The 27,108-nt window shown below is 52.8% G+C and overlaps 1 protein-coding gene across 1 annotated transcript; it reads right to left on the bottom strand.

Moving 5' to 3' along the window:
* Positions 1-26,110, bottom strand: VWA5B1 (von Willebrand factor A domain containing 5B1). Its single transcript, XM_062507675.1, has 24 exons — positions 25,899-26,110; positions 25,538-25,688; positions 25,301-25,359; positions 20,336-20,506; positions 19,916-20,077; positions 19,361-19,583; positions 19,039-19,181; positions 18,671-18,802; positions 18,286-18,410; positions 15,160-15,336; positions 12,233-12,343; positions 11,576-11,778; positions 9,734-9,848; positions 8,035-8,220; positions 7,610-7,805; positions 6,468-6,655; positions 4,207-4,426; positions 3,708-4,025; positions 2,962-3,099; positions 2,272-2,400; positions 1,728-1,802; positions 1,288-1,357; positions 936-1,059; positions 1-711 (listed from the first exon to the last, which is right to left on the bottom strand). Exons 1-24 carry the CDS (start codon positions 26,068-26,070, stop codon positions 1-3), a joined length of 4,299 nt encoding a protein of 1,432 aa, XP_062363659.1. The 5' UTR covers positions 26,071-26,110.
* Between the last annotated feature and the right edge of the window lie 998 nt (positions 26,111-27,108).

The following is a 27,108-nucleotide window of genomic DNA, read 5'->3' as shown; positions in this document are numbered from 1 at the left end:
TTACACACTGCCCGGGTTGTAGCACAGCAGGTTGAACTCCAGGTTTTCATCCCAGTGACGTAGCAGCACAAAGAGCTGCTGGGCTGCAGCTTTCACCGTGGCCAGGCTGGATCCCTCTGGGAAGTCCTGCCTGCTCAACCACAGGCTGGCTTTGGCAGCCACCAGCTCCCACTCAATGAAGTAGGAAGCTGAGCTGTGCTCCAGCCAGGCCAGGGCCACAGCCGTGGCCCACAGCATCCCCTCGGGCTCCGACCGCTGCTGCAGCTCCACATCCAAGAGCAAAGCCTGGAGCTCGGAGCCATTGGTGTCCCAGCCCTGGGCACTGTCAGCCCCGCACTCGGGCGGGGAGGAGAAGCTGCGGATAGTGATGGTGGGTGGGGACAGTTCCTTCTCTGCTCCCAGGGCTCTGGAGATGCTCTGGGCTGTGCTGCCCGACAGGTGCCTGAGGCGGCCTCTGTCCTCCAGCACTGCACCCCGGGCCATGTCTCCAGGGGTGGGAGCCTTTCCCTGCCCTCTGGGGACAAGCAGCTGCTGGCTGGAGTGTTCTGAGGAAGGACTGCTCTTCTTGGTGCTGGAGGAGCCGCAGGGGCTGAGGGACAGGCGGTGGCAGGGGAAGGGCGATGTCCACTTCAGCTTCTCCATGGGGATGTTGATGGCATCGCAGAAGGCTGAATTCAGAAGGAAGGCACCACAGGCCAGCTGCAGGGACACCTGCAAGGGATGGTGGGCACAAAGGGAAGCTCTGGCACATCAACCACTTGTGGGTAGCTCAGGAAAAAGGGATGTATGGATGAAACAGCTCTCCATCTCTCTGAGCAGGTTGTGGTTGGAGATGTGGTTGTCAGAGACAGCAGGAGGAAGATTTGGGGGGATCCTCCTCTGCTCCCCTGCAGTGACCACACAACCCCGACAAGACCCAGGGAGGAGCTGCTCACCAGGGGAAGGTAGTCCATGCTCTCATTGTCACCCTCAGGGCCGGCTTCGCTCCCTCTGCCTGGAGATTTATTCATGAAGCCTTTGGCAGCTCGAACCAGCAGCATGGTTTTATTGAGGGTCAGCCTGTGAAAGGATGAAAAGGTGTCTGTGACCCCCATGCTTATCTTGACATCCACCCTCCCCTCCAAAACCATCCCTGCTCTCCAGACACTGGCACCATGCTCAGTTCCAGCTCCAGCTCCAGCTGCTATCCTTGGAGGTCTCTCCTCTCCCACTGGCTTGTGTTCACATCAGACCCACACAGGTGAAAGGTACCTGCTGAGGTCAGAGGAAGGTCGAGCTGGTTCATACCTGGCAGCAAAGAGCCTCTCGATGGATTTTTTGGCTTGTGCAGAGGAAGCAGACAGGCTGTGGAATGGCCCTGGGGAGAAACACAGTGCTGAGATTATAAGGTGCTACAGGGGAGCAAAAGGGAGCAGAGTCCAGGTTCTGGGACACGGACACATGTGCTCATTTGGCTGCTGAGTCTTTGGCAAAACCCTTCCTCTCCCTTTGCCTCCTTTTTCCTGTATGGATAATAAAATTCCCACACCTCTTAAAAATGAACCTGAGGGAGATTTATACCAAAAGCCACATCAGGTTCCATCCCTTGCACCTCAGAATGAGTTAGGCCCTGTGCTCAGAAGCCTAGTTTTAGGTCATAATTTTTTACAAAATTCCCCAAAACTCAGCAGAAGCCCAAACCACGGACTCGATGGAGCTGCACCAAGTGCCAGCAGCTCTTTCCCTACCTTCAGGGACACGGCAGTGCTCCCAGGCAGATGAGGACAGGGTGCTGGAGGGTGAGGGGCTGCTCTCCTCAGCATCTGCAACCAAGGAACCACATCAGCAACAGCACCCAGCCAAAACCAGCACCTTCCCTCCCCTGGCACGATGGGGTTAATGAGCCTCTCTGGGGCTCTGTTAATTCAGCTCCGACTCTGACAGTGCCAGACAAGGTCCGATCCAACTCATCTTCATTAGTGGAGGATTTGGTGACAAGTGAGTGTCTCACATCCCCCCTTCCTCTAATTACAGCCGTTTCATCCTTCGTGTTATCCACAGTATGACTGCCAATTAACTTTTGAGCACTGTCAGCAGCATGACCTGTGATTTCAGGCTTTTGGGGGAAACTGAAGCTTGCTCTCCATTTAAGGAGATGAGCCCCAGCCTGACACGTGTCTGGTGAGCACCGTATGCAAAGGGAAAGGCAGAATTTAAAAAGACCAGAGAAGGTGTCCAAAACCACTGAGATCTCTAACACCAGGCAGGAAGTAAAACCCCAGGGAATCTTACTCATGCTGTAAAATCCATAGTCTCCATCCTGGCCACACATGGACTGAGGACGTCCAGGGGAACAGCCACGATGCCTTCTGTTTCCTGAACTCTTCTCTTTCCTCTGGTTGCCTTGCTTGGATGTTGCCCCTTGGCACAAGAGAAGAGAATGGCCAGTGTCAGAGAGGGACTGGCACATGCATGATGGCAATGAAACCACAGAATGAATTTGGTCAGGAACTGACCAGGAGTGACAAGACAAGGAGGAATGTCTTCAGACTGGAAGATTGTAGGTTTAGGGCTATTGGAAAGAAATTCTTTGATATGAGGGTGGTGAGGCCCTGGCACAGGTTGTGCAGAGAAGCTGTGGCTGTCCCATACCTGGAAGTGTCCAAGGCCAGGTTGGACAGGGCTTGGAGCAACCTGGAATAGTGGAGGTGGTGGCAGGGGGTGGAATGGGATGATCTTTAAGGTCTCTTTCAATACAAAACATTATGTGATTATATGGTCACCTCTGGGCATCCAGACCTCAGAGATCTTTTCCCTGGCCATGGGAAGAGGTTCTTGCCACCAAGAGCTTGGCCATTGCCTTGGGTATGGGTCTGCTGCCAAATTGTGCTGTGGCTTCATAGAGTTTGCCCTAAGAGGAGTTTCCCAGTGACACCTTCCCTGCCAGGACAAGGTTCCAGCCCTGTGCCAGCCCCATGTTACCTGTGTGGGTGTACTGGACCAGGGAGGGCAGGTAGGAGCTGGTGCTCAGGTCCACGGGCACGAACACCGTGTACTTGCTGATGACATTACAGGCCTTGCTGGTGTGGACAGCGCTGAGCTGGAACCGCCGCCCAGACCCTGCCACGGGAGGGACAGCAGGGTCAGAGTCCATGGGACCTGTGGGCTCCCATGCCCCTCACGCCCAGCTCCCAGACCCACCTCTGTGCTCGGAGATCTATGCCCAGCAGGGGCTGCATCCCTCTAAACTCTGCCTACTGCTACTCCTGCTCTTATTTCACAAGCCCAGATGCACTTCAGGGCTGACATGGCTCAGGGACATGTGTGGCCCAGGGCAGTGATGCGTGGCTGCTGCTGGAGCTGGATGCCACTTCCCAGCTCCAAGTGACCAACTCCTTAAAAATAACCATGTTACCTGATGCATGAAGCAGAGGAATCACAGAATCATGGAACATACTGAGTCAGAAGGGATCCTCAAGGATCATCAAGTCCAACCCCTGCTGCTGAGCAGTAGGAAGGAACATGAGCTCAGGAATGATCATGTGCAGCAAGGCTGCAGAAGCAGAAGAGCACAAGGCAGCTGAAGGGGCCTGTTATTTGGGAGCTGTGTGAGACATTCCCTAATATTTCACCACCAGCAGCTTTTGTTTTCACTCCAGAGGCTGCTGAGGCTGCTGGAAAGCCTTCCCGAGGCTGGGCAGGGTCTGCTGCAGCCAGCTGTGCATTACCATGCTCGATTTCACACTCCCTCTCGGCGAGCTGCTCAAAATCCTGGATGAGTGACTTGGCTGCCAGGTGGTGGAAGGTCTCACTCCACAGATCTGTGTCACCATCCTCCTGGCTCTCCCGCTCTCGGAACAGAGGGTGAATATCAAACATGACTTCCCACTGCACAGGCTCGTTGTTCCTCAGTCCCTTCACCACTGCTTTGCAGAGGGTCCTGGGGGAGCGTGGGGAGCCACAGGCAGTGCTGATATCCAAGTCCTGGGGCTCCCAGTCGGAGGAGATCTCTGTCTCAAAGGTGAGGGATGGATGCTGGGCAGACTCTGCAGAGAGGGAAGAGGAGGATCATTAAGCACTTCCCTGGGAGCTGAATTCCCCACTGACACCACAAAACCATAATTAATCCTTCCCCATTTTCACACGGTGGCACGGGGCACGACTCAATGCCACCAAACCTCGGCACGGACAGGCGAGGCTGCCCACGCCTCCCCCCGTCCCAGTTACCCAGATCCCCGGGGCTCCGGCTGTCTGATGAGGAGCGCAGGCTCGTGATGCCATTGAATGCTTCCAAGCCCCTTGCTGTGGTTTCCTGCAGCCCGTCCAGCAGTGCTGGGGAGTTGGCATCGTGGCAGAAGGACACACAGCTGTGCTGGAGCAGGGCTGGGCGCCGGGAGCCTGTGCCATGGATCCTGGTGGCAGAGCCGTGAGGGATGGCCGGGAGGGGCTGTGAGCAGAGAGATGTAAGGGCTGGATCTGGCCAACAGCACAGACCTGCTCTGTCCCCTCTGACCCTGTCTGCTCCATGCACGGACCTGCTCTGTCCTCTCTGGTACTGACTACTCCCTGCTCAGACCTGCTCTGTCCTCTCTGATCCCGTCTGCTCCCTGCCTGACCCCAGCGAGGGATGCAATCACATAGGTCCTTCCCTCTGCCCATTCCTGGCTGGGACCCATGCCCAGACAAAGCCCTCCACCAGACCTCAGGGTGTCCCCAAGGGACCCTGGCCCCAGGGGCTCCTTCCCCAGACATACAGAAGGTGAAATATGAGTTTCATCCCTCCAGACATTTTAATGACTTCACTTGAGAACCAAAGAAAAGAAGAGAGACAGAAAGATCAAGGACCAGTTGCTTAGTAACGAAAGGAGAGAGGCGCAGGGGATGAGAGAAAGGAATTTTTATCTTTTTATCTTTTTTTTTTTTTAATGAGACTGTTTCTCCACTTTCAGGAGACACGAATCCCCCACTCCAGCATCTTTGGTGCCACATCCCACACAAATGCTCCCCTCTGCAAGGTCTGGGTTTCATTCCTGTCCCCAGGGCTGTAGGAAGATCCATCTCAAACAGACAAGACTCTATACTCCTAAGACATCACCAGCAAGGAACAGAGGTGGTAGAAGGTGGTGGATGGAAGGATACTTTCTCTGAGTGACAACGAGGATATGACCTCCACCACCTAAATTTCATTGTTCTATGACACCACCAGCAAAACTGAGAGCCAGGTGGCTCCAGGCGTGATTTACCAAGCTAATATTGACACATCCTGCCAGACCCTTTCTGTTCCAAACCTGTTCCTTCTCCTGCCTGAGCTCTCCTCTCAGCCAGAAGAACCCAGCTGGGAATGGAGCTGGGGGTTTAAGCTGCCTGTGGCTGGCACTGACCTTTCCATCCCAGCACAGCAAGAGTGGAGATGAGCTGAGGGCTCGGCTTCACACCCCTGAAAATGTCAAGCCCTGGCAACAGGACTGGGAGCCCTGGCAGCAGGAGGGATAGCAAAACCAGGCTGCATTTAATTAAGAGCAGGCAGCATGCTGTTAACCATTTACTACCCTCCAGAAGGGAGTCAGTTCCACCCCTGCTTGCACACTGAGGGCAGGAAGATGCTCTGAGGACCTTCCCAATCCAGGGAATGTTGCCAGTACCCCTAAAACCTGCTTGTTCTTGGTCATTGATGCTGTTCACCACCCTCACTGCTGTAGCCTGAGGGCAAAGGTCTCATCCCTCCCTGTGAATCCCTGACCCTGCTTTGCCCTTTGTCCCCTCATCTCCCCTCCCACCCCTCACCCAGTAATCTAACCCACAGCAGAGGGAAATGATAGTCCCTGACATCCCTGCTCTGAGTTTCCATGGGAACACAAGTGCTGCTGGTCCTCCCAGCCCTGCAGATGCTGACTGCAGAGCAGAGCATCCCAATGGTGCCAAGGATGAGAGAAAAGTATCCCTATCCTTCCCACAGATCAACTGAAAAATCTTCCCAAATTCCACCTGCTGCAGGCAGGGGACAAAGCCCTGTTCAGCAGATGTATCCTCACCAGGTTCCCATCTCGTCCCAGTGCTGCATGAGGCTGTGGTTTCAGCTGGGAATCTGCTTTGGCACCAAATTCCTTTTCCCTGCTGGGCACAGCCATGGGGAGAGTGTGAATCCTAAATTGTAGGGAGATAGCAAGGTGGGCAGCAAGGTGAAGCACAGGCCACTAAAGGGAAGGGAAGCAGGGTAAAAACAGGTTCTCACGGGGAGCGACTACTATGGGATATCAGGATGGCACTCTGCTCCCTGCTTGGCTGATTCCCCCAGTGTTTGTGATGTGCTGCAGAGCTATATCTATTATCTATATCTATTATCTATATCTATATCTATTATCTATATCAGTATTTTAGGACTAGTGTGAGTCAGGCCCTTTCCCTCAGGCTCTTATCCACCTGATATTTTCCTGTTTCTCCTTGCTGGCTTCCACCTGCAGGCAAAGCCCTCTTGGGGGATCACCTACCTGGACATCCACCTGCCAGGGCTCAGGGCTGACCTGCTGCAGGTCCTGCAGGTGGGTTTTTCGGAGGGGGTTTTTCACCAGGGCTGTGCCAGGATCACTGGCTGTGGGCACCTTCCTGCGAGGCTCATGGTCGGAGATTTGGGTGGTGCTGTACGCCCGTCTCCTGGACAGAGCCTTCACATCCATTCCTGAATGGTGGGAGAGAGGATCAGCTCCACTCCAGAGTGGGATCAGCCAGCACCACCCCCTTGGCTCACTGTGGGAGGCAGGGATCCCTCCCCAGGGTCTTGCCAAAGCGCAGGGAGCCACACTCAGCCCTGCAAAGTTTTAAGCAAAGCAACAGAACCACAAAAGGAAATAGAAACACTCATAATTCCTGGGGATGTCAGGAGAGCAGGTTGGGAAGGTTTTGTCTGAGGAGTTTTCAGCCAAAAAAAGCCTGACTGCATTTCCCCAAACCTCCCTGGAGAAGACAAAGGGTTTACTAATGAAATTTAATTAGTGCAGACACGCTCCTGTCAGAGCAAGACTAAAATTTGCCTTGAAAAGACATGATTTCTCATTGCTTTTGACAAGTTTGAGAGGATGCACAGCACAGCTCCTCTTTGAATAAAAGGGAAGAACATCCCATGAGAAAGAGAGGTTTCCCCAGGTCTGGGGTGCAACCAGCTGCTTTATGCCACATGCTGCTGACACAAATACCCAGCCAGGCCATGGTGGGGAGGAGTGACACCCTGGGGAGAGGGCTTTGGATCCATTCCCTGCCAATCCTGACTGGGTAGTTGCTTTGCAGGTACAGGGATGGTCTAGCAGAACTACCCATTTGTTCGCTCCTCTCCTCCTCACAACGCTTGGGAAGCTTGTAAATAATTATGTGGCCAAAGCTAAAGCTGCTTTGAAAATCTCCAGGGAACCCAGCTCACCAGGGCTTCCCTTGATTTTCTGACAGGTTTGGATAAAACATCCAAACCAAATAGACTTGCTCAAGCCTCAGGAGATCTGTCATCTCTCCTGCAAACTCCTCCAGCTCTTTGCAGCTGAAGACATGTAAAAATCAGGCAAAAAAATTGGGGAAGCAATGACAGGAGTTTGATTAGAGAGACAGGGGCATCACCCCCCACATGTACAGAGGAAAACCTGACCTGTGTCCGTGTCCAACTCTCCCCCAGGATCTCTGCCCACGCCCAGGCGGTCGGGGGAGCGCTTGGTGGGGCAGGATCCCTCCGAGTCTCTGGAGTGGTTCCAGCTCTCCAAGCCTGCTCCCTCCTCCTGGGAGTGAAAGAAAACAGAACTGCCCGACTCCTGGGAATGCATCATGCTGTACCGCCGCCTCTTGTCCTAGGGGGAAGCACAGAGAGGGAACAGGTCCAACTGCTGTGTTTGTCCACCAGCTCCCAGCTGAGACAGGTTGCATCAGTATCCCTAGGCACTACTGCCCCCCAAACTCCCACCCATCAACTCCCTAAGGACACAGCTGGGAAGCAGGAGACACCCCCTGACTGTGTAGAGTCAAGACCCTGGTGTACACCCCAACACTCCCCTTCCTGGGACAGCCCCACGGACTCACAGATCTGGGGTTGGAGAGGTACGGGGAAGTGTCACAGATGACACCGTAGCTGAGCAGACGGTCACCAGGGAACAGGCAGCTGCTGCTGACAGGGGACACCAAGGCCTCGGTGCTCTCAGGAAAGACCCACTCCACGGACACGTCACTCAGGACCGGTGCCATCGCCTTCTTCAGTGACCTGATCATCTGCAAAGGGCAGGGGGGAGAGGTTCAACACCAGCTGCACATAGTGTGAGCCATGCTGCATGTGCTATATGCCACAGGAAAGGGGAACATTCCCTCAAACAAACCCATCAGCTGACTCCTACCCTCTCCTGACAGTCTGCTTCTTCTTAGTCTACTCTGATGCCCATCCCAGCACCCCCATTTCCTTGGAACAGTTATACTTGACAGAGGGTAAATGGTTGGTCTTTTCCAACTTAAATGACTCCATGATTCCATGATTTTTTACCATGAGCAGACAGTGATGGAGCATAGGGCTGGTCTCATACACACTGCCAGTCCAGAGCAAGCTGGGAGCTTATGGCCTGAGGGATCTTTCTCTTGTATGAGGCAGCATCCCTTGCTCCCCTCCAGCACCCAGGAAATGCTGTCAGCTTTCACTGGTCTGAGTCCCAGCCCCACCCCTTGTCCCAAGCCCGGCACTGTTTTTGGAACAGCTCATTGCTGGCACAAGTCACTGCCAGAGATCAGCGGTGCTCTGGCAGTTACACATGTGGAGAAGACCAGTATCTGTGAATACCTCATGGACAAACCTCCCAGGGAGCCATCTACACGAGCTACCCTGTACACCAAGGGAACTGAACACCTCATTTAGAGACAGAACAGCTCAAATATTCCCTATTGTTCCCTGCTTTTTCATAAGCTTGGAAAAACACACCAGGCTGTGTTTTATAAGGCCATTAATTGACGCCTCAAACTGCTGAAGGCACCGAGCTGCACAGCCTACAAAGCTCTTATTAATAGTTCTTATTAAACACCTCTCTCTTCACTGTCTTTGCTTTTAATTTACATCAGAAATGTTGATGCCATTCTGTCTTAGAGAGGTTTTTGTGTGCTCCAGGCTCCTGCAGAGGATGGAGTTGCAGAACTCCTCCTTGAGAGATCAAGAAGGTAGGAGCTGGCTTTTTGGAGATATTTAGGAGCTAAAGACCCAATTCTCTCTGGGTTTAGTCAAGCAGCAGGTGATAGGCTGGGCTCAGTGTATTCACCAGGGGACAGATTCATCCCTATGCTGGATTTGAAGCACAAGGTTTTACTTTTCATGGGGAGAGAGGGAATGGAGAGGCTTTAAAGTCTGCTTAATAAGCAAAGCCATCACAGCGCATTCCTCTCGCTCCAACCCCGAGTCTTTCTCGCCTGAGCAACGCCAGGGCTGAGCCCGGCTTCAAAACTAATTGGCTGCTTTGATGCCGGTCCCTCTGCCCTTGGCCGCATCTGCGGCAGAGCTGCCTTTGAAGGCAGAGCTGCTGCGTCGTGGCTATCGCGGCCCCGAGCCCCAGGCGAAGGGAAACACGCCTCCCACCCCCATGGGGATGCTCTTTCATCCCCTCCCGCTCCCCACCTGCTGCGAGGAGGGGTTGGGAAGGCAGGGAATGCTTTGGAAGGCCAGGTTTGGGAAGGAACTTGCTGGGAGCCGTGGCCTCCCCCTCCCTGAACCAGAGCGTCTTTACAGCCCCACAGGTCGTGGGGGCTCTACCTTGGGCTGCAGCCTCTCACCCTCCTCCAGGAACTCAGAGCTGCCCCTGGACACGGCAGCCAGACCTTGGACCAGCCTCCTGCAGGCGTTGGGCCCGATGCCGAAGCTGTAGCACCTGCAAAGGGACAGGGAAAATCGGGACCCAAAGGAAAATTCACCCCCTAGCCCCATGTAGCCCACACACTCCTTCAGGCAGAAACTCCCTTTGGCTTTACCCCACTTCTATGTCCAGAAGAATAACCAGCCCCTCTTTTAGGTGGGTGGCAGGAGGGTTGGGAACCTCCCAGTGTCTAAATGGACACCAAGAGAGGTGGAGAAGGATGTTGGATGTGGTCACAGAGTGACAGGACAAGAGGGAATGGCTTCCCACTGACAGAGGGCAGGGTTAGACAGGATACTGGGAAGAAATTTTTCCCTGTGAGGGCGGCCCTGGTACAGGTTGCCCAGGGAAGCTGTGGCTGCCTCTGGTTCCCTGGAAGTGTCCAAGGGGTTTGAAGCACCCTGGGCTATCGAAGGGGGGTGGAATGAGATGGGCTTTAAGGTCCCTTCCAATCCAAACCATTCTAGGGTTCTATAAATGCATAAAACTCTCAGCAGACCCCAAACCCCTTCCCCAAAGACGAGCCTTCAGCAGCAACACTCAGGGGTTCCCAGCAGGACCTCAAGCCTTGCCCTCCTCTGCAAACACAAACAAGCTGCTTTGCTCTCAGTTCAGCTCTTTTCCCTGCTGGCTGTGGTCAGTAGCAGTAAATATACATTAATTATCTCTGCTTGTAATGAAAATAAACATTTTCTCAAGGAAGGAGGATCAAGCCAGGTGAGGCTGCTCCCCCCACCTCTCAGGTCTGTGAATCAGGATTTGGTTTGGGCTGAAGGCTGGAAGTCAAGCTGGAGCCAAGGCAGGGAGGGCAGTGCTTGGTGAGGATGGATGTGCCAGGAAGCCAAGAGGATGGGAATGGGTGGGATACAGCATTTGAGCAGGGCAGTGGGTTGCTGAGAAAGAAAGCACCTTCAGCAGCAAACTGCATCTGCACAAGGGGCTTTTCTCTTGGAGGGTTTTAATCCTCAGATGGCTGCAAATCCTAGGCCAGTCTCACACCCCTCCTAAATAAGGCTCTGGTCTTCTTTTAAGATGGGCCATGCCCAGGACTCTCCTTTCCAGGGTCACTTGAAACCACGCTCCAGCTCTGACTGCATTTAACCCTCCCCTCCAGCTCTGCAAGAGCGAGGAGGGAGATGGTGGGATACCATCTACACTGAGAAACAATCAGACCTCTGTGTAGGTACAAACCTACAAAGCAGCTTCTCTGATAACCCTGAAGTCTGAGAGATGGAAGAGGAATCAGGATTTCTTACATTTTGCTCATGTTTTGTGCCCCTTAAAGAGGCAGAGGAGAAAGCAGAACAGCCTGTGATGAGAGCTGGGGAGCCAGGCTGGGAGCTTGTGCACAAATTAGCTGCTTTTTACATTGCTCCCTTTCAGCATATTCAATTTTGCACAGCCCCATCCTGGAAGCAGCTGGGCCAGCCCCAGATGTGCTTTAAAAAAAAATTGAAAAAAAAAAGCGAGGAAGATTGTTGGCGTGTCAATCTCTCCTAGCAGGAAGCATCAGCCGAGAGCTGTGAAGTTGTCAGCTCAATTATCCTGCTTTTGATTGTTTAAAAAGCATCTGAACTTCTGGGATCCGTTCCAAATCCTTTGAGGTTCTCCAATGGCTCATAGCAGCAATCTCTCCTGCCTCTGTCTCTGAAGTGGGGACGTCTGTGAGCTGGAGCTGTGCTCAAGGGGAGGCACATCCCAGCCTGTGCCAGGTTTCTGGCCCTGCAGAGATGAGCCTGTACCTGGTGGAGCAGGAATGATCCCGCAGCAGCTCCAGAACCTTCCCGGTGTTGCTGATGGCCCCGCCTGTCAGCAGAAAGAGCAGCCGGGGGTGGCCCCTGTGGATGGGCTGGCGGATGACCCACTTCAGGGGGGATAAGAGGTTGATGCTGCCCATATCAGCCCGGACCCTCCTGATGTTCTGGCAGGCGATGGCCAGGCTCTCCTGCCCAAAGGAACGGTGGAATTGTCAGCACCAGCACCCTCTGAGCACCAAGGAGAACCATAGGAGATGCTGAGGGAGTTGAGGCTGCTCATCCTGGTGAAGGGAAGGCTTTGGGTGGACCTTAAAGCCCCTTCCAGTGCCTAAAGGGGCTCCAAGAGAGCTGGAGAAGGACTTTGGACAAGAGCCTGGAGTGAGAAGGGGGAATAGCTTTAAGCTGGAAAAGGGCAGGGTTAGCTTTGGTACTATAAGGAAATTGTTTACTATAAGGGTGGTGAGACCCTGGCACAGGTTGTCCAGGGAAGCTGTAGCTGCCCCTGGATCCCTGAAAGTGTCCAAGGCCAGGTTGGACATGGCTTGGAGCAGCCTGGGACAAGGAAGGTGTCCCTGCCATGGCATGTAAGATCCCTTCCCACACAAATCAGCCTGTGATTCTATGGACTGTGGGTTCACACACCTCACAATAGGCCTGGCTGACAGGAAAGAGGGTCTTGAAGGTGGATCCAAACCCAATGATGTTAAAGAGACACGCTGGCATCAGGCTCTTGAGAATGACCAACAGGGCATCCTGAGGGGTGGAAAGCAAACAGACATCAGCACATTTGGGCACTCCTTGGTTGCCTCAACTCCCCAAGTTCACCAGTAAAAGCTCTGCCCAGAGACGTCCCATCTTATTCCCACCTTCATCTGTCAACAAACCAACTGGTTCTTTCCCATGCCTCCATATGACCTCGCTCTTTTTAAAGTCCCTTGATGATATTTGGGACCCGAAGCAGTGAGGAAAATGGGGAGGCCTTGGGAAAAAAAGACAACAAATAACTGAACAATTATTTCTGTTTGTTTTTAAGGGATTCAATTTGTGCTGGCAACACAGTGCTGCAGCACAGAGCTGGTGGGTGAGAAGCAGAGTGTGAAATTGAGAAGTGCGACACGCAATGCATCTGAATGCCTAAACTCAAAGAAAATAAACAAACAGCTTAAAGTTACACAAAAGGAAAAGCCTCCCTCATCCCCAATTCTCTTGTATTCATAGCTGGCTTAAATTAAAATAACTGGAGACAACAGTTTCAAGCTATTTTCTTTACCAGAGGTGGTTATCTAATGTGCCTATTCCTGGGCTTTACATAAGGCAAGAGCAACTTGAATTGTCACAGTGATATTGTGGACAAGTCCAGGACAGAGCTTGTGATCACAGCAACTGAGCAAGAGCTACCGAAGGAGCTCTTGAGCTTGTAGGAGCAATTATGTGGCAGGAGAGGAGGCCCATTTAAAGCAAGTGTTTATTTAAAGCAAAATGTAAAGCAAAGTGTTCAGGAGCAGCTCGGTTCTATTTAAATGCTGATCAAGGCAGACTCCTGCTAGTCTGCCTAGGGCAGCAGAAACCCTCGAGCCAGCCCCTGAAGGAGCTGCCAAGGTCAAACAGCCTCCTCGAGTTGTCCCACCAGTGGCAAAGACCAAGTGACCACAGAGAGACACAGTGAACCTCCTGCCTGGGTCCAGCAGGGATGTGGTGCCAGGTCAGCCCAGCTCCCAAAGCCTGTAAGACTCAGCAACAACACAGAGCTGGAGAAATGAAAATCAGTGCAATAATGTACAAGAACAGGGCTGCCCTTTAACAGGCTCTGGAGTACTCGAATCCAAGCTGTTATCTCAAACCTACGAGGATATATTTATACCACTGCTCCCAGATGGCTCCTGGGATGCTGCCTCTTCCAGATCTCAGTGCTGACATCCCATCTTGGAACTCATTACAAATATACAAATACAAATTTCCAAATATTTCTCTTAAAGCACTTCCCAAAATGGGCAACCGATGCCTGCTTGCTATTTCAGCAAGCAGAAAGATTTATTGCTTCTTATGGTAAATATTGATCTTGGTCCTGTTGCACTCCATAGCTATATGGCAACTCAATAAGGAGGGATGTTTGCTTCTAGAAAAGTCAATTCCCAATTATTAGTGTAGTTTTGCCAGTGAGTACCATCAGAGCCTGGCTCTTTTCCCTGGCTGCATCAGGGTGGGAAAGGAACTGGCTGCAGGAAATTTAAATCCCTGAATTTTCCACTCTAGCTGCTTTGGACAGATGCCCTCCTGCTCCTCACGGGCCCTTCCACCCCATCCCTGAGTGCATCCTGAGGCTGCACAGCTCCAAGACCTGTCATGCCATTCATCCAGGCATCTGAGGATGATGCAGAAGGTTCCACCAACCAAAATCCACCCAAACCCTTTCAGAACAGCCCCTGCTGCAAGGTCCTTGATCTCTGTGAGTGACAAGGATGGGATACTCAAAGGAGGGACAGTGGGTTTCTCCCTTGAGGTATCTCCTCCAAAATTTCCCTCAAAATATTTTTTCCTGAAGGGGAACAATTTTTTTCCTGTTACTACAGTCCTCCTGCGACAAGGTTTCCATTTCAGGACCTCTCAGAGAAGGGCTCTGATCCTGCAGATCCCCAGGGGACAATCCTACCTCCAGAGAGGCTGCAGAGACTGTAGTGCCCAAACCCAGCCATGCTGATAGTCAGAAAGCAAAAATCCACCCTGGGACAAGATTTCCAGACTCCTAAAGATGCTGGAGGAAGAGGGTACAACTCCAGAGATATCCTGTCCCCCTTGAGAACAGCCTCCTTATCCCAGGGGATGTGCTGCAGCCATTTGCAGGCTCCCCAGCATCCCAATCCTTGTTGCTGAACGTGTCTGTCCTTCTTCTGCAGTTCCCATGGAAACTGGAGACAGATGGGAAAAGAGATGTGCTAGAAGATGGACAAGCTCAGGAGTGGGTCCACGGGAATCTCATGAGGTTCAACAGACCAAGGGCAGGGTCCTGCACTAAGGCTGGCTCTGGGTAAGAGCCACATCTGACAGAGGAACCTCAGACCCACAAAATACTATGACAATGCTATTTTTTATCCAGAGGTCTCAACACACTTCCCATAACCATCCACCAGGCTGCTGGTATTTGGAAAAGGGATGTCTCATGTTTAAATCATTTCTGTGGGTTCACAGAGGTGCCCATCAGCAAAACCTCTCTTAATGCATGGTCAGCACCTCGCTCCCCTCGGAGCTCCCTGGAGGTTTTCTCTCAGGCAGACATCACCCAAAGCCCTCCTGGAGACAGGGAGAATGGAAAAGGGATGCACAAAACATGCCAGCAAGAGATGGAAGGAAAATAATTTTGCATTTTATGTCCTGATAGGAAGAAGGGGAAGAGAACAGGGGAGAATTGCCTTCATTGCAGGTACCAAACAAGCACCATGGTTGAGCTGACTAAAATACAGCCTATAATTACCCCCCATGCCCTGATAATGAACACTTATGCTTTCAGCACCCCCACTGCTCTCTCTCATCCATCCCTGTTGACAGGGAGGTGCTTCCCCTCCTGCAGGTACCTTGGCACGGCTGATGTTCACACCACTCATGCTCCTGCTGCGGTCTACCAGGAAGATAAACTCTCCCTGGGCTTTCCGGAGGCCTGGCTGCACAGTCCTCAAGTCAGGGCAGAAATTGAGCATGACAACAGGGTGGTGGGGGATGTCCTTGTTCAGTCGCTTCCTGATGATTTCCATCTGAAAGAAAGCAGGAGAGAGCTCGAGAGGTTGATTTTTCAACCCCATTTCAATTCTAGGGGAATTGGAGCAGGGCTAAAAATGTGAGTACATGGCCTTTTGTGGACCAGAATCTGCTTGTTCTGGCCCCAGAGGTGACAACACCAGTGTGGGCCAATGTCCAGGTGTCCTGTTCTGTCCATACAGTATTCACCATCCCTGCAAGTGTCCAAGGCCAGGCTGGGTGGGGGTTGGAGTGAGCTGGGATAGTGAAAGGTGTCCTGGCTCATGGGAGGAGTGGGGTAAGATAAGCTTTGAGGTCCTTTCCACCAAACCATTCTGGGATCATATGGAGCAATTGCACACTCAGATAAAAGGCTGGAGAAGAAATCAAAAGACCTGGCCCTACTCAGCACTTTGCAAAAATTATTCTCCAAACATTTCATTAGATCCTTCCCAAAATCCTGGTCCATTAGCACAGCTTAGCATCCCACTGCGGCACACCAGAAGTTTTCTCCATGGTCACTCACTAACGAAGTGTGAGATGCAGCCCTTGATCTGCTGCATTCAGCACTCCAATTCATTCCTGCCACCTCTGGTTTGCTGCTTTTTCTGCCCATCTCTTTGATCGCTTTTCTTTGTAGGGATTGAAAGGCTTTGGAAAGCTGAACAGTCTGCTCAGGCCATGGTTCGATAGGAACCTGCATGATCTCTGCACTGCACACAGCTCCAATGACTCTCTGCATTTTCTCTCCTTCTATTTCAAGTATTCATTACACATGGGATAAATTTAAACTGGTAGAAACCTCTTGTGGTGGGTTTATAATGTGCAGTTACATGTGTATCAAGCAGTAATGGGTTCACAGCCTCGGCTGCTTTGGAGAGAGCTCCAGGACCCCACATCAGCCCGGCCGTGGCCTTTCATCCCTGGGTCTGAGTGTGGAAACAACTCCTCAACAGCAGCTCGATCCTCAGATTTGTTTGCCTCTTTTCTCCTCTTTCTGGCTGCTTTTCTCATTGGTTTCACAGGGAGTAAACCAGACCCCAGGTAATCGGGCTTGTTTTCTCCAGCCATGACTCACATTCCTCAGTCTAAGAACTGAGGACAAGCCTTTGTTTTCTAGAACTCACGAACTCCCTGTGGCTCAACACACACACACACACACACAAGCTCTACTTTCAGCTCCTCTACCCGAGTGCTGCTCCTCTGACCCAGTGAAAAGACAGGTCCCACTCACAGGAATGAGCCAAGCTCCCACTCATCCTCCTGCCTTTCCCTTCTATGCCATGGGGTATAAATTAATCAGCTGCTGAGAAATCAAAGGGCTTTTTCCATTTCCCTCCAGCCATATGACATTATTTTCTTTAACAACTTTTCCAGTTTATCACATTCCACACTACAGTGTTCCTTATTGCCTCTGTCCAAATATTGAATCATGGCCCTGGACCTATCCACAGAACTCCCTAGAATGCTCTTGGGTATCCATGACATAAATTACCAGTGTGATCAGGATGAGCCAATATTTTGGGATTTCTCACTGACTGGAAGGAATTTTACAGGCAAATATCCAGTAAACAGCTTCAGAGGAGCTGCTACAGGTCAGCCAGAAAAAAAAAACATCTCCTCACCTCCCTTCCATTCCTCTTTACCCATTATCCAATTACAGTAAACTAATCAGATCTTGTCAAGGAAAGTTGATTCCAGTGTGCATCCATCCCCACCAACCTACACCTGACAGCATCCAAGCCTTTTGCATAACAAACAGAGGGAGGAGAATTAATTATCATTTACTGCTGAAATTTCTGGGCTAATTTAATTTAAACCAAGAAGTAGTCAGTGTCCTGCTCTGAGCAGCAGAAATTCCAGCCCATCATCTACCCCAGGTATTCCAGGCATTTCCTCTGCTCCCTGCAGTTGTTTCCCAGTCCTCCTGGTGCACAGGTGGCTTTCCTGCAGGGAAATGTCTCCAGAATGATCCCCCCTTAGATAATTTGACATGCTAAAGATGCAGAAATAATTAGGGAGCCATCTGAGGCATAGTGTGGGAGTTTCATCTCGTTCCACCTGCCACACACTGAACACAATTAGAGGAGACACCTGCAGAGCCCCAGCCCTGTGAGAGAGAGTGGAGGGCAAAGGGAAGGGAGGAGAGGAGGGTTGACAAGTCTCTGGTGAAAGGGGAAATCTCAGCAGCATGGGGAGGCACCCCTGCAGCAGGTCTGGGATGTCTGCCAAGACGAACCCAGGGTCAGACACGTGGAGGAGTTTAGGGGGAAATAAGAATCCCAGGGCACATAGGAGAGCCCTGGCTGTGTAAAACAGGAGCTGACACTGTCAGCCCCAGCTGTGGCCACACAGGCGCAACCTGTTCCTTAGGGGAAGACACCCACCCTGGAAATCAGGAGGGCTCTGAGCTGTCTGCTCCTTTCCACTGATCCCAGACACACCAAAGTGTTGGGCTGTCATTCATTCCTTCAGAACTGCTGGAAGACGAGGCACAAATCCCAGCACAGATATTTTTCTCTTTGCTACTCAGCAGAACAAAGAGAAGTCTCTCCTACCTTGTCTTCAGTTCAGCTCATTATTCCCAGGAAAATCACTTCTTTCTTTCTGACAGCTACCCAGAAACAGTAAACATTTACCGAGCAATTAAAAGAATATTTTATTCTATGTCATTGCAATAATTATAATACCCTTAATGGTATCACAATGCACCTCTCTAATTATGCTATGCTAGACTAGCACTAATTATACACACAATAACCATCTCAGAGCTCCTTCCCCTATCAGTTTATCAGTAGCACTGCTGAATTTTCTCCTCTTCCTCCACACAAGCCCCTCTCTGAGGGAGGATGCTGCAGGTCTCATTGGAACAGTGTAATACTGATGCCAGAAATATGGAATCATCTTCTAGCTCAGCTCCAGCCCATGGAAAGCCTCAGCTAACACCTGCAGCTTGTGTTTCTCACCTTTTTCTTGGCACTGGGGTCTTTCTTAGTGCCTTTAATGAAATCGTTCTTCCCCTTCAGGTGTCGTTCGTACTCTGCAGGAGTCATGTCACCTTTTTCCATTAAGACGTGGGGCATGTGGGGCTCTGGAAATGCAGAGAATTTTGTGAAGAACAGCTGTGGTTACACTTTGGATCTGGCAGAGATGCAGGCATCCTTGGTTGGGAAAACAGTAGCTGTGAGCTTGGGGAGCTCAGAAAACCCTGAGAGGGGCCAGGATTACCTCCTGGGAAGCCTAACCTTGACAATATTAGCAAAACCAGCACTAATCCAGCTGACTCCAGAGCTACAGATGAGGATCCCAGGAAGGGGCAAGAGCAGCAGAGGGGAAGCAGAGCCCACCTACCACTTGGATGAATCAGGATCTCCACGGGTCTGTCAAAGGTGTGTTTGTTGGCCAGCGTGATCACGATGCTCTTGGCAGAGTGAGCCAAGGGGTCGGCGTCTGCTCGGATCTCATGTGTGGGGCTCTCAACTCCTGGCCAGGGAAACCCAGGTGCCAGCAGGGATTGAGAATGGGGAGAGACCAGGGAGAAGAGATGACAAGGCAGCAGAGGACAGGAACCCACGTTAGCATCAACCCTGTACTGGTAAATCCACCCCAGCACAGTTAAGTTGCCAACACAGATTTACATTGTGGAGGAGGAGTGTGGACACTGCCTTGGGGAGGTGATAAATCAGCCTTGTGCAGCAGGACAGCCCCAGTGCTCCTACCTGCCAGCAAACACGGCCCCCGGATCTCCAGGTGGAAGCTGAACTCGTACTCAAAGGGGTTGGTGGCCTCATTGTCCAGCAGCTGAGCCAGGCAGAACCTGCTTCCCCGCTCCGGGCTCCCTGATCCGTAGAGGTCTTTGTCCCTGTGGTGAGATAAATCCAAACAAACCCTATGAACATGTTCTATCCCCCCAGACCTTAGTGCAGGTCTGCCAGAGGTAAAGGCTGCAACCACTCTCCAGCCTCCTGCAGCTCCTGCTCAGCCAGCCCTGCATTCCCCAGGATCAATCCCAGACAGAGCCTACCCCATTGTTTTACATACATTCGGAGCTGGTGGTTGGAAAAGCTGCTGGCATTCTCCAGGCTGGGCTGGGGGACCCTGGGGACACACACAGCTGGCAGAACGACCCTCACCACCCCACTGGGCAGTGTCTGCAGTTCAGAGGAGGTGCTGATGAAGATGGAGACACTTTCCAGGGGAGGAATCATGCCCAGGCTGGCCACAAAAACAATCCTCTCCAGGTCCTCATCCATCATAATCCTTCCTGCACGGAGATTGGACCATGGCAAATGCTCCTTTCCAGGCCTCCCACAACCCCCAGCCCTGAATCAAACACCCAAACCCCCCACTGCACCCATCAGTTTTCTCTAAAGAGCCCCAGTTTCTGCATCACTCCTTTGGCTGCCCAGAAGCATCACTGCTTTTCCAGAGGGGTAAGACTGACACTTTAGGCATGAGCACCACAACCCCTCAGCCTCCCATAAGGAATCCCCTTGGTGCTGCAGCATACACCATCCAGCCACCCCCGGTCACCTCCCCACTCTCCTTCCCCTCCTTTTCTCCCCACATTCCCTAAAACACCCTCAACCCCCTCACCACTTCCATCACCACCTCTTCCAGGGGGTAGGCTGCAGCTGTTGAAGTAGGTGACATCTGTCTTGGCTTTGTCTTTGATCTGCACTGTCACGATGCGCTGGGACACGGCCGCCTCGAAGCCCACCACAGTCGTGCCCTCACCCAAGGGGTATACAAAGAGACCTGCCAGCCAGGAGGGGTGTTAGCAACACCCACCTCTTCCCTGCACCTACCAGCCATGTCCCTCTTGGCACTTCCCAAGTGGGAAAAAAATCCCACTTGTGGGATTTTTCACACCTAAGAAGTTGTAGACTTGGACACAATACACTTGGTTGTGCTTCCCACCAGCAGCTAAAGGTTGAAGGCATGCACAAAAACACACAGCACTGCCATATCCTGACTTTAAAGTTCTCATTCCAAGCCTCACTCCTTAAAACTTGCCTTCCAAAGCCTGGGGGTCTGGGTTGTGGTAGGTGAGCAGGGCTGTCATTCCAAAGGCATAGCCACTGACGCAGGATGTCACCTCGGACGCAATGAGGGGCAGCCGGGAGAGGGTTGCCCAGTTGATCAGACCTGGCATCTTCCCAGGGGCCTGTGGGTGATGGTGGGGAGCTGGAGAGAGAAAGGTGAGAATGGATGTGCAGCCCAAAATGTTTGCATGGCTCTGCTACCTCATTCTGAAGCCCTGGGGACAGAAGTGAGTGACCTGGGACAGGATGAGACCCGGATCTGATGACTGCAGTCATGGGGATGGAGCAAGAGCCCAGTGGGAGGACACAAGGAAAACCCTTGCCCCAAATCCCCATTGGCACAAGGGAGGAGGTTCAGATGAAACCTCCCTGACTGGGCACAGACAGCCCCGGAGGTCCGTAGTCCCAGCTGCCACACTGCTGGAGTCTGGGCAGAACATCTTAACATCTTTTTTGTCCCTCTTTCTCTTCATTATCCTCCAAACCAACAACTTCCTCCAGGATAAGACTATAATCATGAGAGTTTTCTTTTCTCCTGGGGAAGAAAGAGTAGGCAGGCAGAGCCAGACATCGTCCTGCCCTCCCTCCCATGCCCTTGCTCATCCTCATCCTCTCTGATTTCGGTGAGGTGCCACTGCTCTGCTGTCCTGCATCTCCAGATCCTTCCTGCAAAGGGCTGACTCATTCCTCCCTGTACTCAGCCGACACATTCAGATGCAAAGTGACTCCTTCTGCCAATTACATTCCAACTCTTTTCCCTAAGCAGGTTTTCCCCTGTTACAGCTTTTCTCCCCCAAGCCTCAGGGTTTTAAAGGAGACTTTTCAGGTGGATTTTTAGGGCCACATCCCGCTCCCCCGGGGAACCGGGAGAAGTTGCTAGGCAGCAGTTCTCCCTGGCTGGCTCTGCAATGCTTTATGCAGTGATTTACGAGGCCTAGGAGAAGCCAGCAGCACTGAAATATATCAGTTTATCATTCCCTACCAGTCCTGCGTTATTAAAACCCACCTTTATATGCAAATGCCACAGAAGACATCAAGGCCACGAGCTCGATGAATGCTCGGGCAGGAAAACGGCATTCAGAAAGGAAAAAGGGAGAGCCAGGGAGAGCAGGAAGGGCTGTCTGAGGTGGGGGAGAGCAGCCAGGGAAACCGAGCACAGGAAACAGCAGTGAAGATTGATATTGATGATGATGATGATGATGATGATGATGATGATGATGATGATGATGATTGATGATGGAGGGCAGCAATCCCAAGGCACGCCCCTGAATCCCGGCCAAAAACCTCAGCCATTCCCGATTTAATTCACCTCTCCTTCCACCACAAATGCTGCTCATGCCAGGAGCTGCCCAGGGAGGTTGGGGATGCAGCCCCCACAGTCAGGAGATGAACAGGAGTCCTGCCTGAGCCAGGGGAGGCCACCCCACACCGGGATGCTCCAAGACACGTCAACAGGGCTTGGGAAGCCAGGAGCTGGCAAGAGTTCACCTGCCACAGGGAGAGATAATGAAGGTCCCCTCACTTTGAGATGTGGCAGAGGCCATCAAGGTATTGGGAAGTGATTAAATGCCAGGTGGGGGAGGAAGGGGGGGGGCGGGGAGAATGATTTTACCTTTGGGAAGAAATAATAATGGGAAGAAGTTCTCTACCAGCTTGGCACAACAGGAACTCATTACAGGACTGACAGAGGGGTAAATTTGGGTTCCAGGAGTGTGACTTGAGCTTGGAAGTGGGGACTTAGTGCAGAGCCATGGGTGAGATCCAAGCCCCTGACATCTCCTGCAACCATAGAAGACTTGGGACATAGCTCCAATGGGAACCACTCTGCCAGCAGGGATTTCTGCATCACCTGGGTCAGGACAAGCACTAAGGGACCCTTGATGAAATGCAGACACCTGTGCCATGTCCTGTTTAATCCAGCCAGGAAAGTTGTACCTCTCCTGCAGCTCCGAAATGGCTCAGAGGAGCCTGGCATCAGCCCCCACTGCTGTCCCAGCCAAAAAATCGGCTCCAGAAGGACAGGGAAGGCTCTTCCCAGCAAAAACCCTTTGATAGGAGATGCGGCCAGCAGAACCATGGGGCTGCTCCACACAGCTTGTGTCACCAACGCCATCAAGTGACTGCAGCATGGAAAGGGAGAGCAGCAGAGAGGTAGGAGTGAGGGAGAGCAGTGGGAAGGCTGGAATCTCTGCCCTGTGCCCCCCAGAAGCTCAGCACCAGCCCCTCGCCTGCTCCCCATCCTGCCTTTGCTGCTCTGGGATATACACTCAGTCTCCATTAAGGCGACAGGGTCTGACTCTCAGGATGGGACCTGGCAGGACCTTGCATCAAAAAAATTACCAACAGCTTGACATTGCAGAGGGTACCCCTAGACCCACCCAGTCCTCAGCGTGTCTCCTTACTGCCGCCAAATGTGTCCTGCCTCCCACACACAGCAGGTGTGGGGCCATCCCACACACCTGGCCAGGTACCTCCCAACCTCACACTGCATCTGGCATACCAGGAGAAAAGGAAACCACTGGTTATTACTTTCAGCCCTCAAAATACACCTGTAATCCCATCAACTAGGGAGCACCTCAGGGCTGGGGACAGACATTGTCCCTTGGCCAATGCACCTGGCACACAAGGCTGCTGCTGGATCCAGCTTTTTTTTCCCCCCTTCCTTTTGTAACCCACTGCTCTTCCTGGCCACGGAGGGGAGGAAGACACTGAAATGTGATCACCCCACTCCAGGCAATACCCTCAGCCAATTCCTGTGCCTGACTGACGGGGAAGGCACTGATGCTGCTGCTGTGACACAGGGAGCACAGGGCTGCAGGCGGCTGTCCCAGCACTCCTGAGAGGCTGGGGATGGATTTTATGGGATGGGAAAAGGTGTTTATGTGCCTGAAAAAAGGGGGTGGTGCCTGAAGCACTGCTTGGAGCTTCCTGGGTGTCCCTCTGTGTCTCCAAGCACTGATGTGCCCTCAAAAAATCTGTCTGGGCACATGGAGTAAAGACAGGGGCAGAATAATGCTCCCCTAAGGTGTATTTCTGTGCATTGAAAAGGAAAATAGAGCAAAACTGTGAGCACACAGCCTGACTTCTGACAGGACCTGGCTCTCAGGAGTGGGTTGGGATCCCAGCTGTACCACACCACAGGACCTGTGGCATTCGCAGCTGACAACAGGATAGGGAGAGCCAAAGCAGGAGCTGGGATAAAACCCAACACAGCTCCACGCGGCCCTGCTGCCCAAATGGCAGAAATCAGGGGCAGCCCAGCTGCTTCTGCCCCCCAGGACAGGAAGGCATGGTGTAAAGCCCAGCCCTGATGCCACACCTGGTGTCAGACTCATTTTTGAGCGGCTGAATCACTGCTCCACCCTGCTGTCACCCCTGACAAACGGGTTCCCTGGGAGATCTTGCCTCCAAGTCCGAGCTAGACTTGGGACACATCCCCATTGCTCAGAGGGCGCTTGTTTTTCTGCAGCTGGGTAAAATATTCCTTCCACGTCGTCTGTCTCAATCAACACTGACATCCAGTGGCTCGCCGGGATGACGACAGCCGGAGCACCCTGTGAAGATGTGCAAGTGGACAGAGATGGCTAAGGATGCCTGTTGCACCACAGCTTCCCATCAGCATTCCTGGGCAATCACCACGGGGAAACAAACTCCCCCCTGTCTGCAAATCCAAGACAGGAGAAGCCTTGCACTTCCCAAACTTTCAGGGCTATCAAGTAGAGTCATCCTTGGAAATTCTCCCTGGTTTTCAGGGGCAGCAAGGCTTAGGGAGCTGCTGAGGGACCCCTGACTTCACTTACCTGACCCACATCACTGCAGGTCATGATTAAGATATGCAGGAGCCCTCCAGCTGCTTTTTCCCAAAGTGCGAGGCTCAAACCTGGCCAGGATATTGGGATCAACCCGATTTATACCTCTAGGAAGCAATAGGAGGAAACGGGGCTTGAAAAAGCACCCATAGCACTGTCCTGTCTGGAAGAGCCATGGGTTCACCATGGCAGACCTGTGAGATACTCTCAAGAAAAGCTACAGGAACTGTTGTCCCATCTCCAGCCTCCCCTTGCCTCAGTCTGCAAGTGGAATATCCCACTTGATGAAAAACCAGAAAAACAGCTACTGCAGACTCCCAAAGGGTGACAACAGGCAGTGACAAAGATTTCTGGCCCCAAGGGCACCCTGAGGCCTCAGATAGGGGAACTGGGGAAAGATTTGGAAGCAGCTGCTCCTGCCAGAGCCCAGTGGAAGCAACTTGGTTCCCCTTCCCAAGGTGATGCACTGCCAGGCTGAGACATGACTGACAGCCCTGGCAGAGACAAATTTTGGGGACTGTCAGCTATAACCCTGCCAAGTGTCTTGGACCACCAGCCTGGCCCCAGAGTTGGGTCTCACAGACCTGGATTCATGTCCCAAGCCCCGTTCCTAGAGCTGTTTATCACACATTTCTGACACAGGGGTTAGTTAACCCCCACCTCACTGCGTTCACAGCTGGGGGGAAGATCCCTGGGCTGAGCCAGAAGGGGGTGTTGGCCCAGACACCCCTCAGCTGGGCTAAACCCGCCAGGCAGCCTGCTTCCTGCTTGAGGTGCATCCAGATCCAAGGAGGATCCACACAGGGCCCCCAGGAGCAGCACAGCCCTTCTCCATCCACCCCTGTCCTGCCCTGCCCCTGCCAGTGTGGTAGACTCCAGCCAGGTCTCAGTGTTTTGGCCCTTACCGGGGACACCAGCTCCCCTCACCCTGCCAAGGTCACTCCTCCTTCTCCAAACAGTGTGTCCACAGACGGGTTATCCCACTTGGCTGCCCAGGACAGCAACAGCTTGTCATCCCCAGCATCATCCCCCCATCCATCCCTGTCCTCTGCCTGCATGGAGACAGACACAGTCACTACTAATGTCTGTACAATTTTTGGGGAGGGATGGGATGTTCTGGGACTCACCATCCAGCTGGGAAAAAGCAAGGCTGGGAAGCAGCAGCTTGCAAAGTGTGGGCTTGTGCCTGCACAAATATTATGACAGGGATCTCTCTTCAGTGAGCGGCTTTGTGCTGGGATCGTGCACAGCCTTGGGAAGTGACACACACACACACACACACACACACACACACCCCTCACAACCACCCCTGCGGAGCTAAAAGGGTGCAGGAGCAACTGGAGAGTAGCCACTGCTTTTCTTACCTTTCCTGGGAGAGACGACGAGAAGGAAGAAGGGGATTGGGGGGTTGGAGCAACTTCACCCACTCTTCCAGCCCCTCTGCGGCTGGGCTGGGGGGGCAGGAGGGGCAGGAGGAATCCCGCAGGCGACAGGCACGGCTGCGGAGCGCTGTCTCTGGAAGACAGGGAGAGAGGGAGATGAGGAGAGAGGGAAAGGGAGGGAGAGAGGGAGAGGAGCAAGCGCCGGGGCTTGGGGTGGGGGAGCGCTGCACCGCCAGCCACCTCAGCAACCGGTGGTTTCACCCCCCGGACCCTCCCCACCGGGTAAGGGGCTGAAGGAAAACAGGGGGTCCGGGGGTCCTGGGGGGGCGGGGAAGGGTCTTACCGAAAGGGCTGCAGCAACATGTGCCCCGGCGGGGAGGCTCTGCCCGGAGCCGGGAGGGTGCCTGGCTCCCCTGGGATGGGGCGCTTCCGGATCCCCAGGGTGGGTCTCTCGCTCCCCACCGCTGACTCAAAGTGTCCGGAGCTGTCTGGGTGACCATCACCATCATCATCATCACCCAGTGGAGCCATTTGTTTTGCCAGGGAGGTAACCATGACAATTCCCCCGAACACCGTGGCGGTTTCCCCCTCCCCTCGCTCCCCTCCTGAGCCCGGGGGCTTCAGGGGAGGGAAAGGGCGAGGGGCGAAGCCTCTCGGGGCAGAGGAGATGCCCCCGAGCTGGGCAGGCTGATGGAAAAAAGAGGCTGCGAACTCTCCTTACCCATCCCCACAATTTGTCTCCCCGGGATTTTCCGCAGCAGCTAGGAGGGGAAGAACCCACCGCATTCACCTTTGTCATCCCCTTCCTCTTTCAAAGGAATGAAAGCACCCTAAAGCCCCCCAAAATCAGTATGTATTACCGCTCACTGGCCTTCTCTGCAGCCCTAGGTTGGATCTCTCTTCCACCCTTGCTGTTGCCCCCATTCCCATCTCAGCTCGTGCACCTTCTCCTCCCCAGGAACACCCAAAGCTCCTCAGTCACAGCCCCCATCCATGGGGGTCTAGAAGGACCTTCCCCACAGGAGCAATGCTGTCACTGAGGGATGCCCCTGGGAGGATACAGTCCCTGCCCTGAGCAACTTACCCTTACATTCAGGAAAAACAACTTGTAGAAAGGGGAAACTGAGGCAGCTGGAGGGGCACAGACTTGGACATTGTCCCAAAGCAAAGCTGGACACTGAGCCTAGGTCAGAGCATATCGAGAGTAAAGCTCCTCTTTCTCCCCCTGGCCTCCAAGGACACATCCACACCACAGGATCAGGATGACCAGACATGTGGCATCCCTAATGACCCATGTTGTTCCCCAAGAACAATGTGTTTTAGAGGAAATGGCAAGAAACTCCAAAAAAAAGGCTGTTCAAGAAGCTTTCTCCTAAGCCCAGCTCCAAGGGTTGACTTCAGCCCTGAACCTCCAGAATTTATGGTTCTTGCCAAATAAGTCAGCCACGGAAAAACCCGTGTTCCCAGCGCCTGTAAATGTTTGTTTACCACCGCTTGTGGCTTCTAGGAAGAAAATAATGTATGCCAGGAGAAATCCTGGGATTCAAACCAAC

This window comes from Cinclus cinclus, chromosome 23 (assembly GCF_963662255.1).
Source record: "Cinclus cinclus chromosome 23, bCinCin1.1, whole genome shotgun sequence".
In the NCBI taxonomy this organism is placed as follows: Eukaryota; Metazoa; Chordata; class Aves; order Passeriformes; family Cinclidae; genus Cinclus; species Cinclus cinclus.
This window is presented reverse-complemented; position numbering and strand designations above follow the sequence as displayed.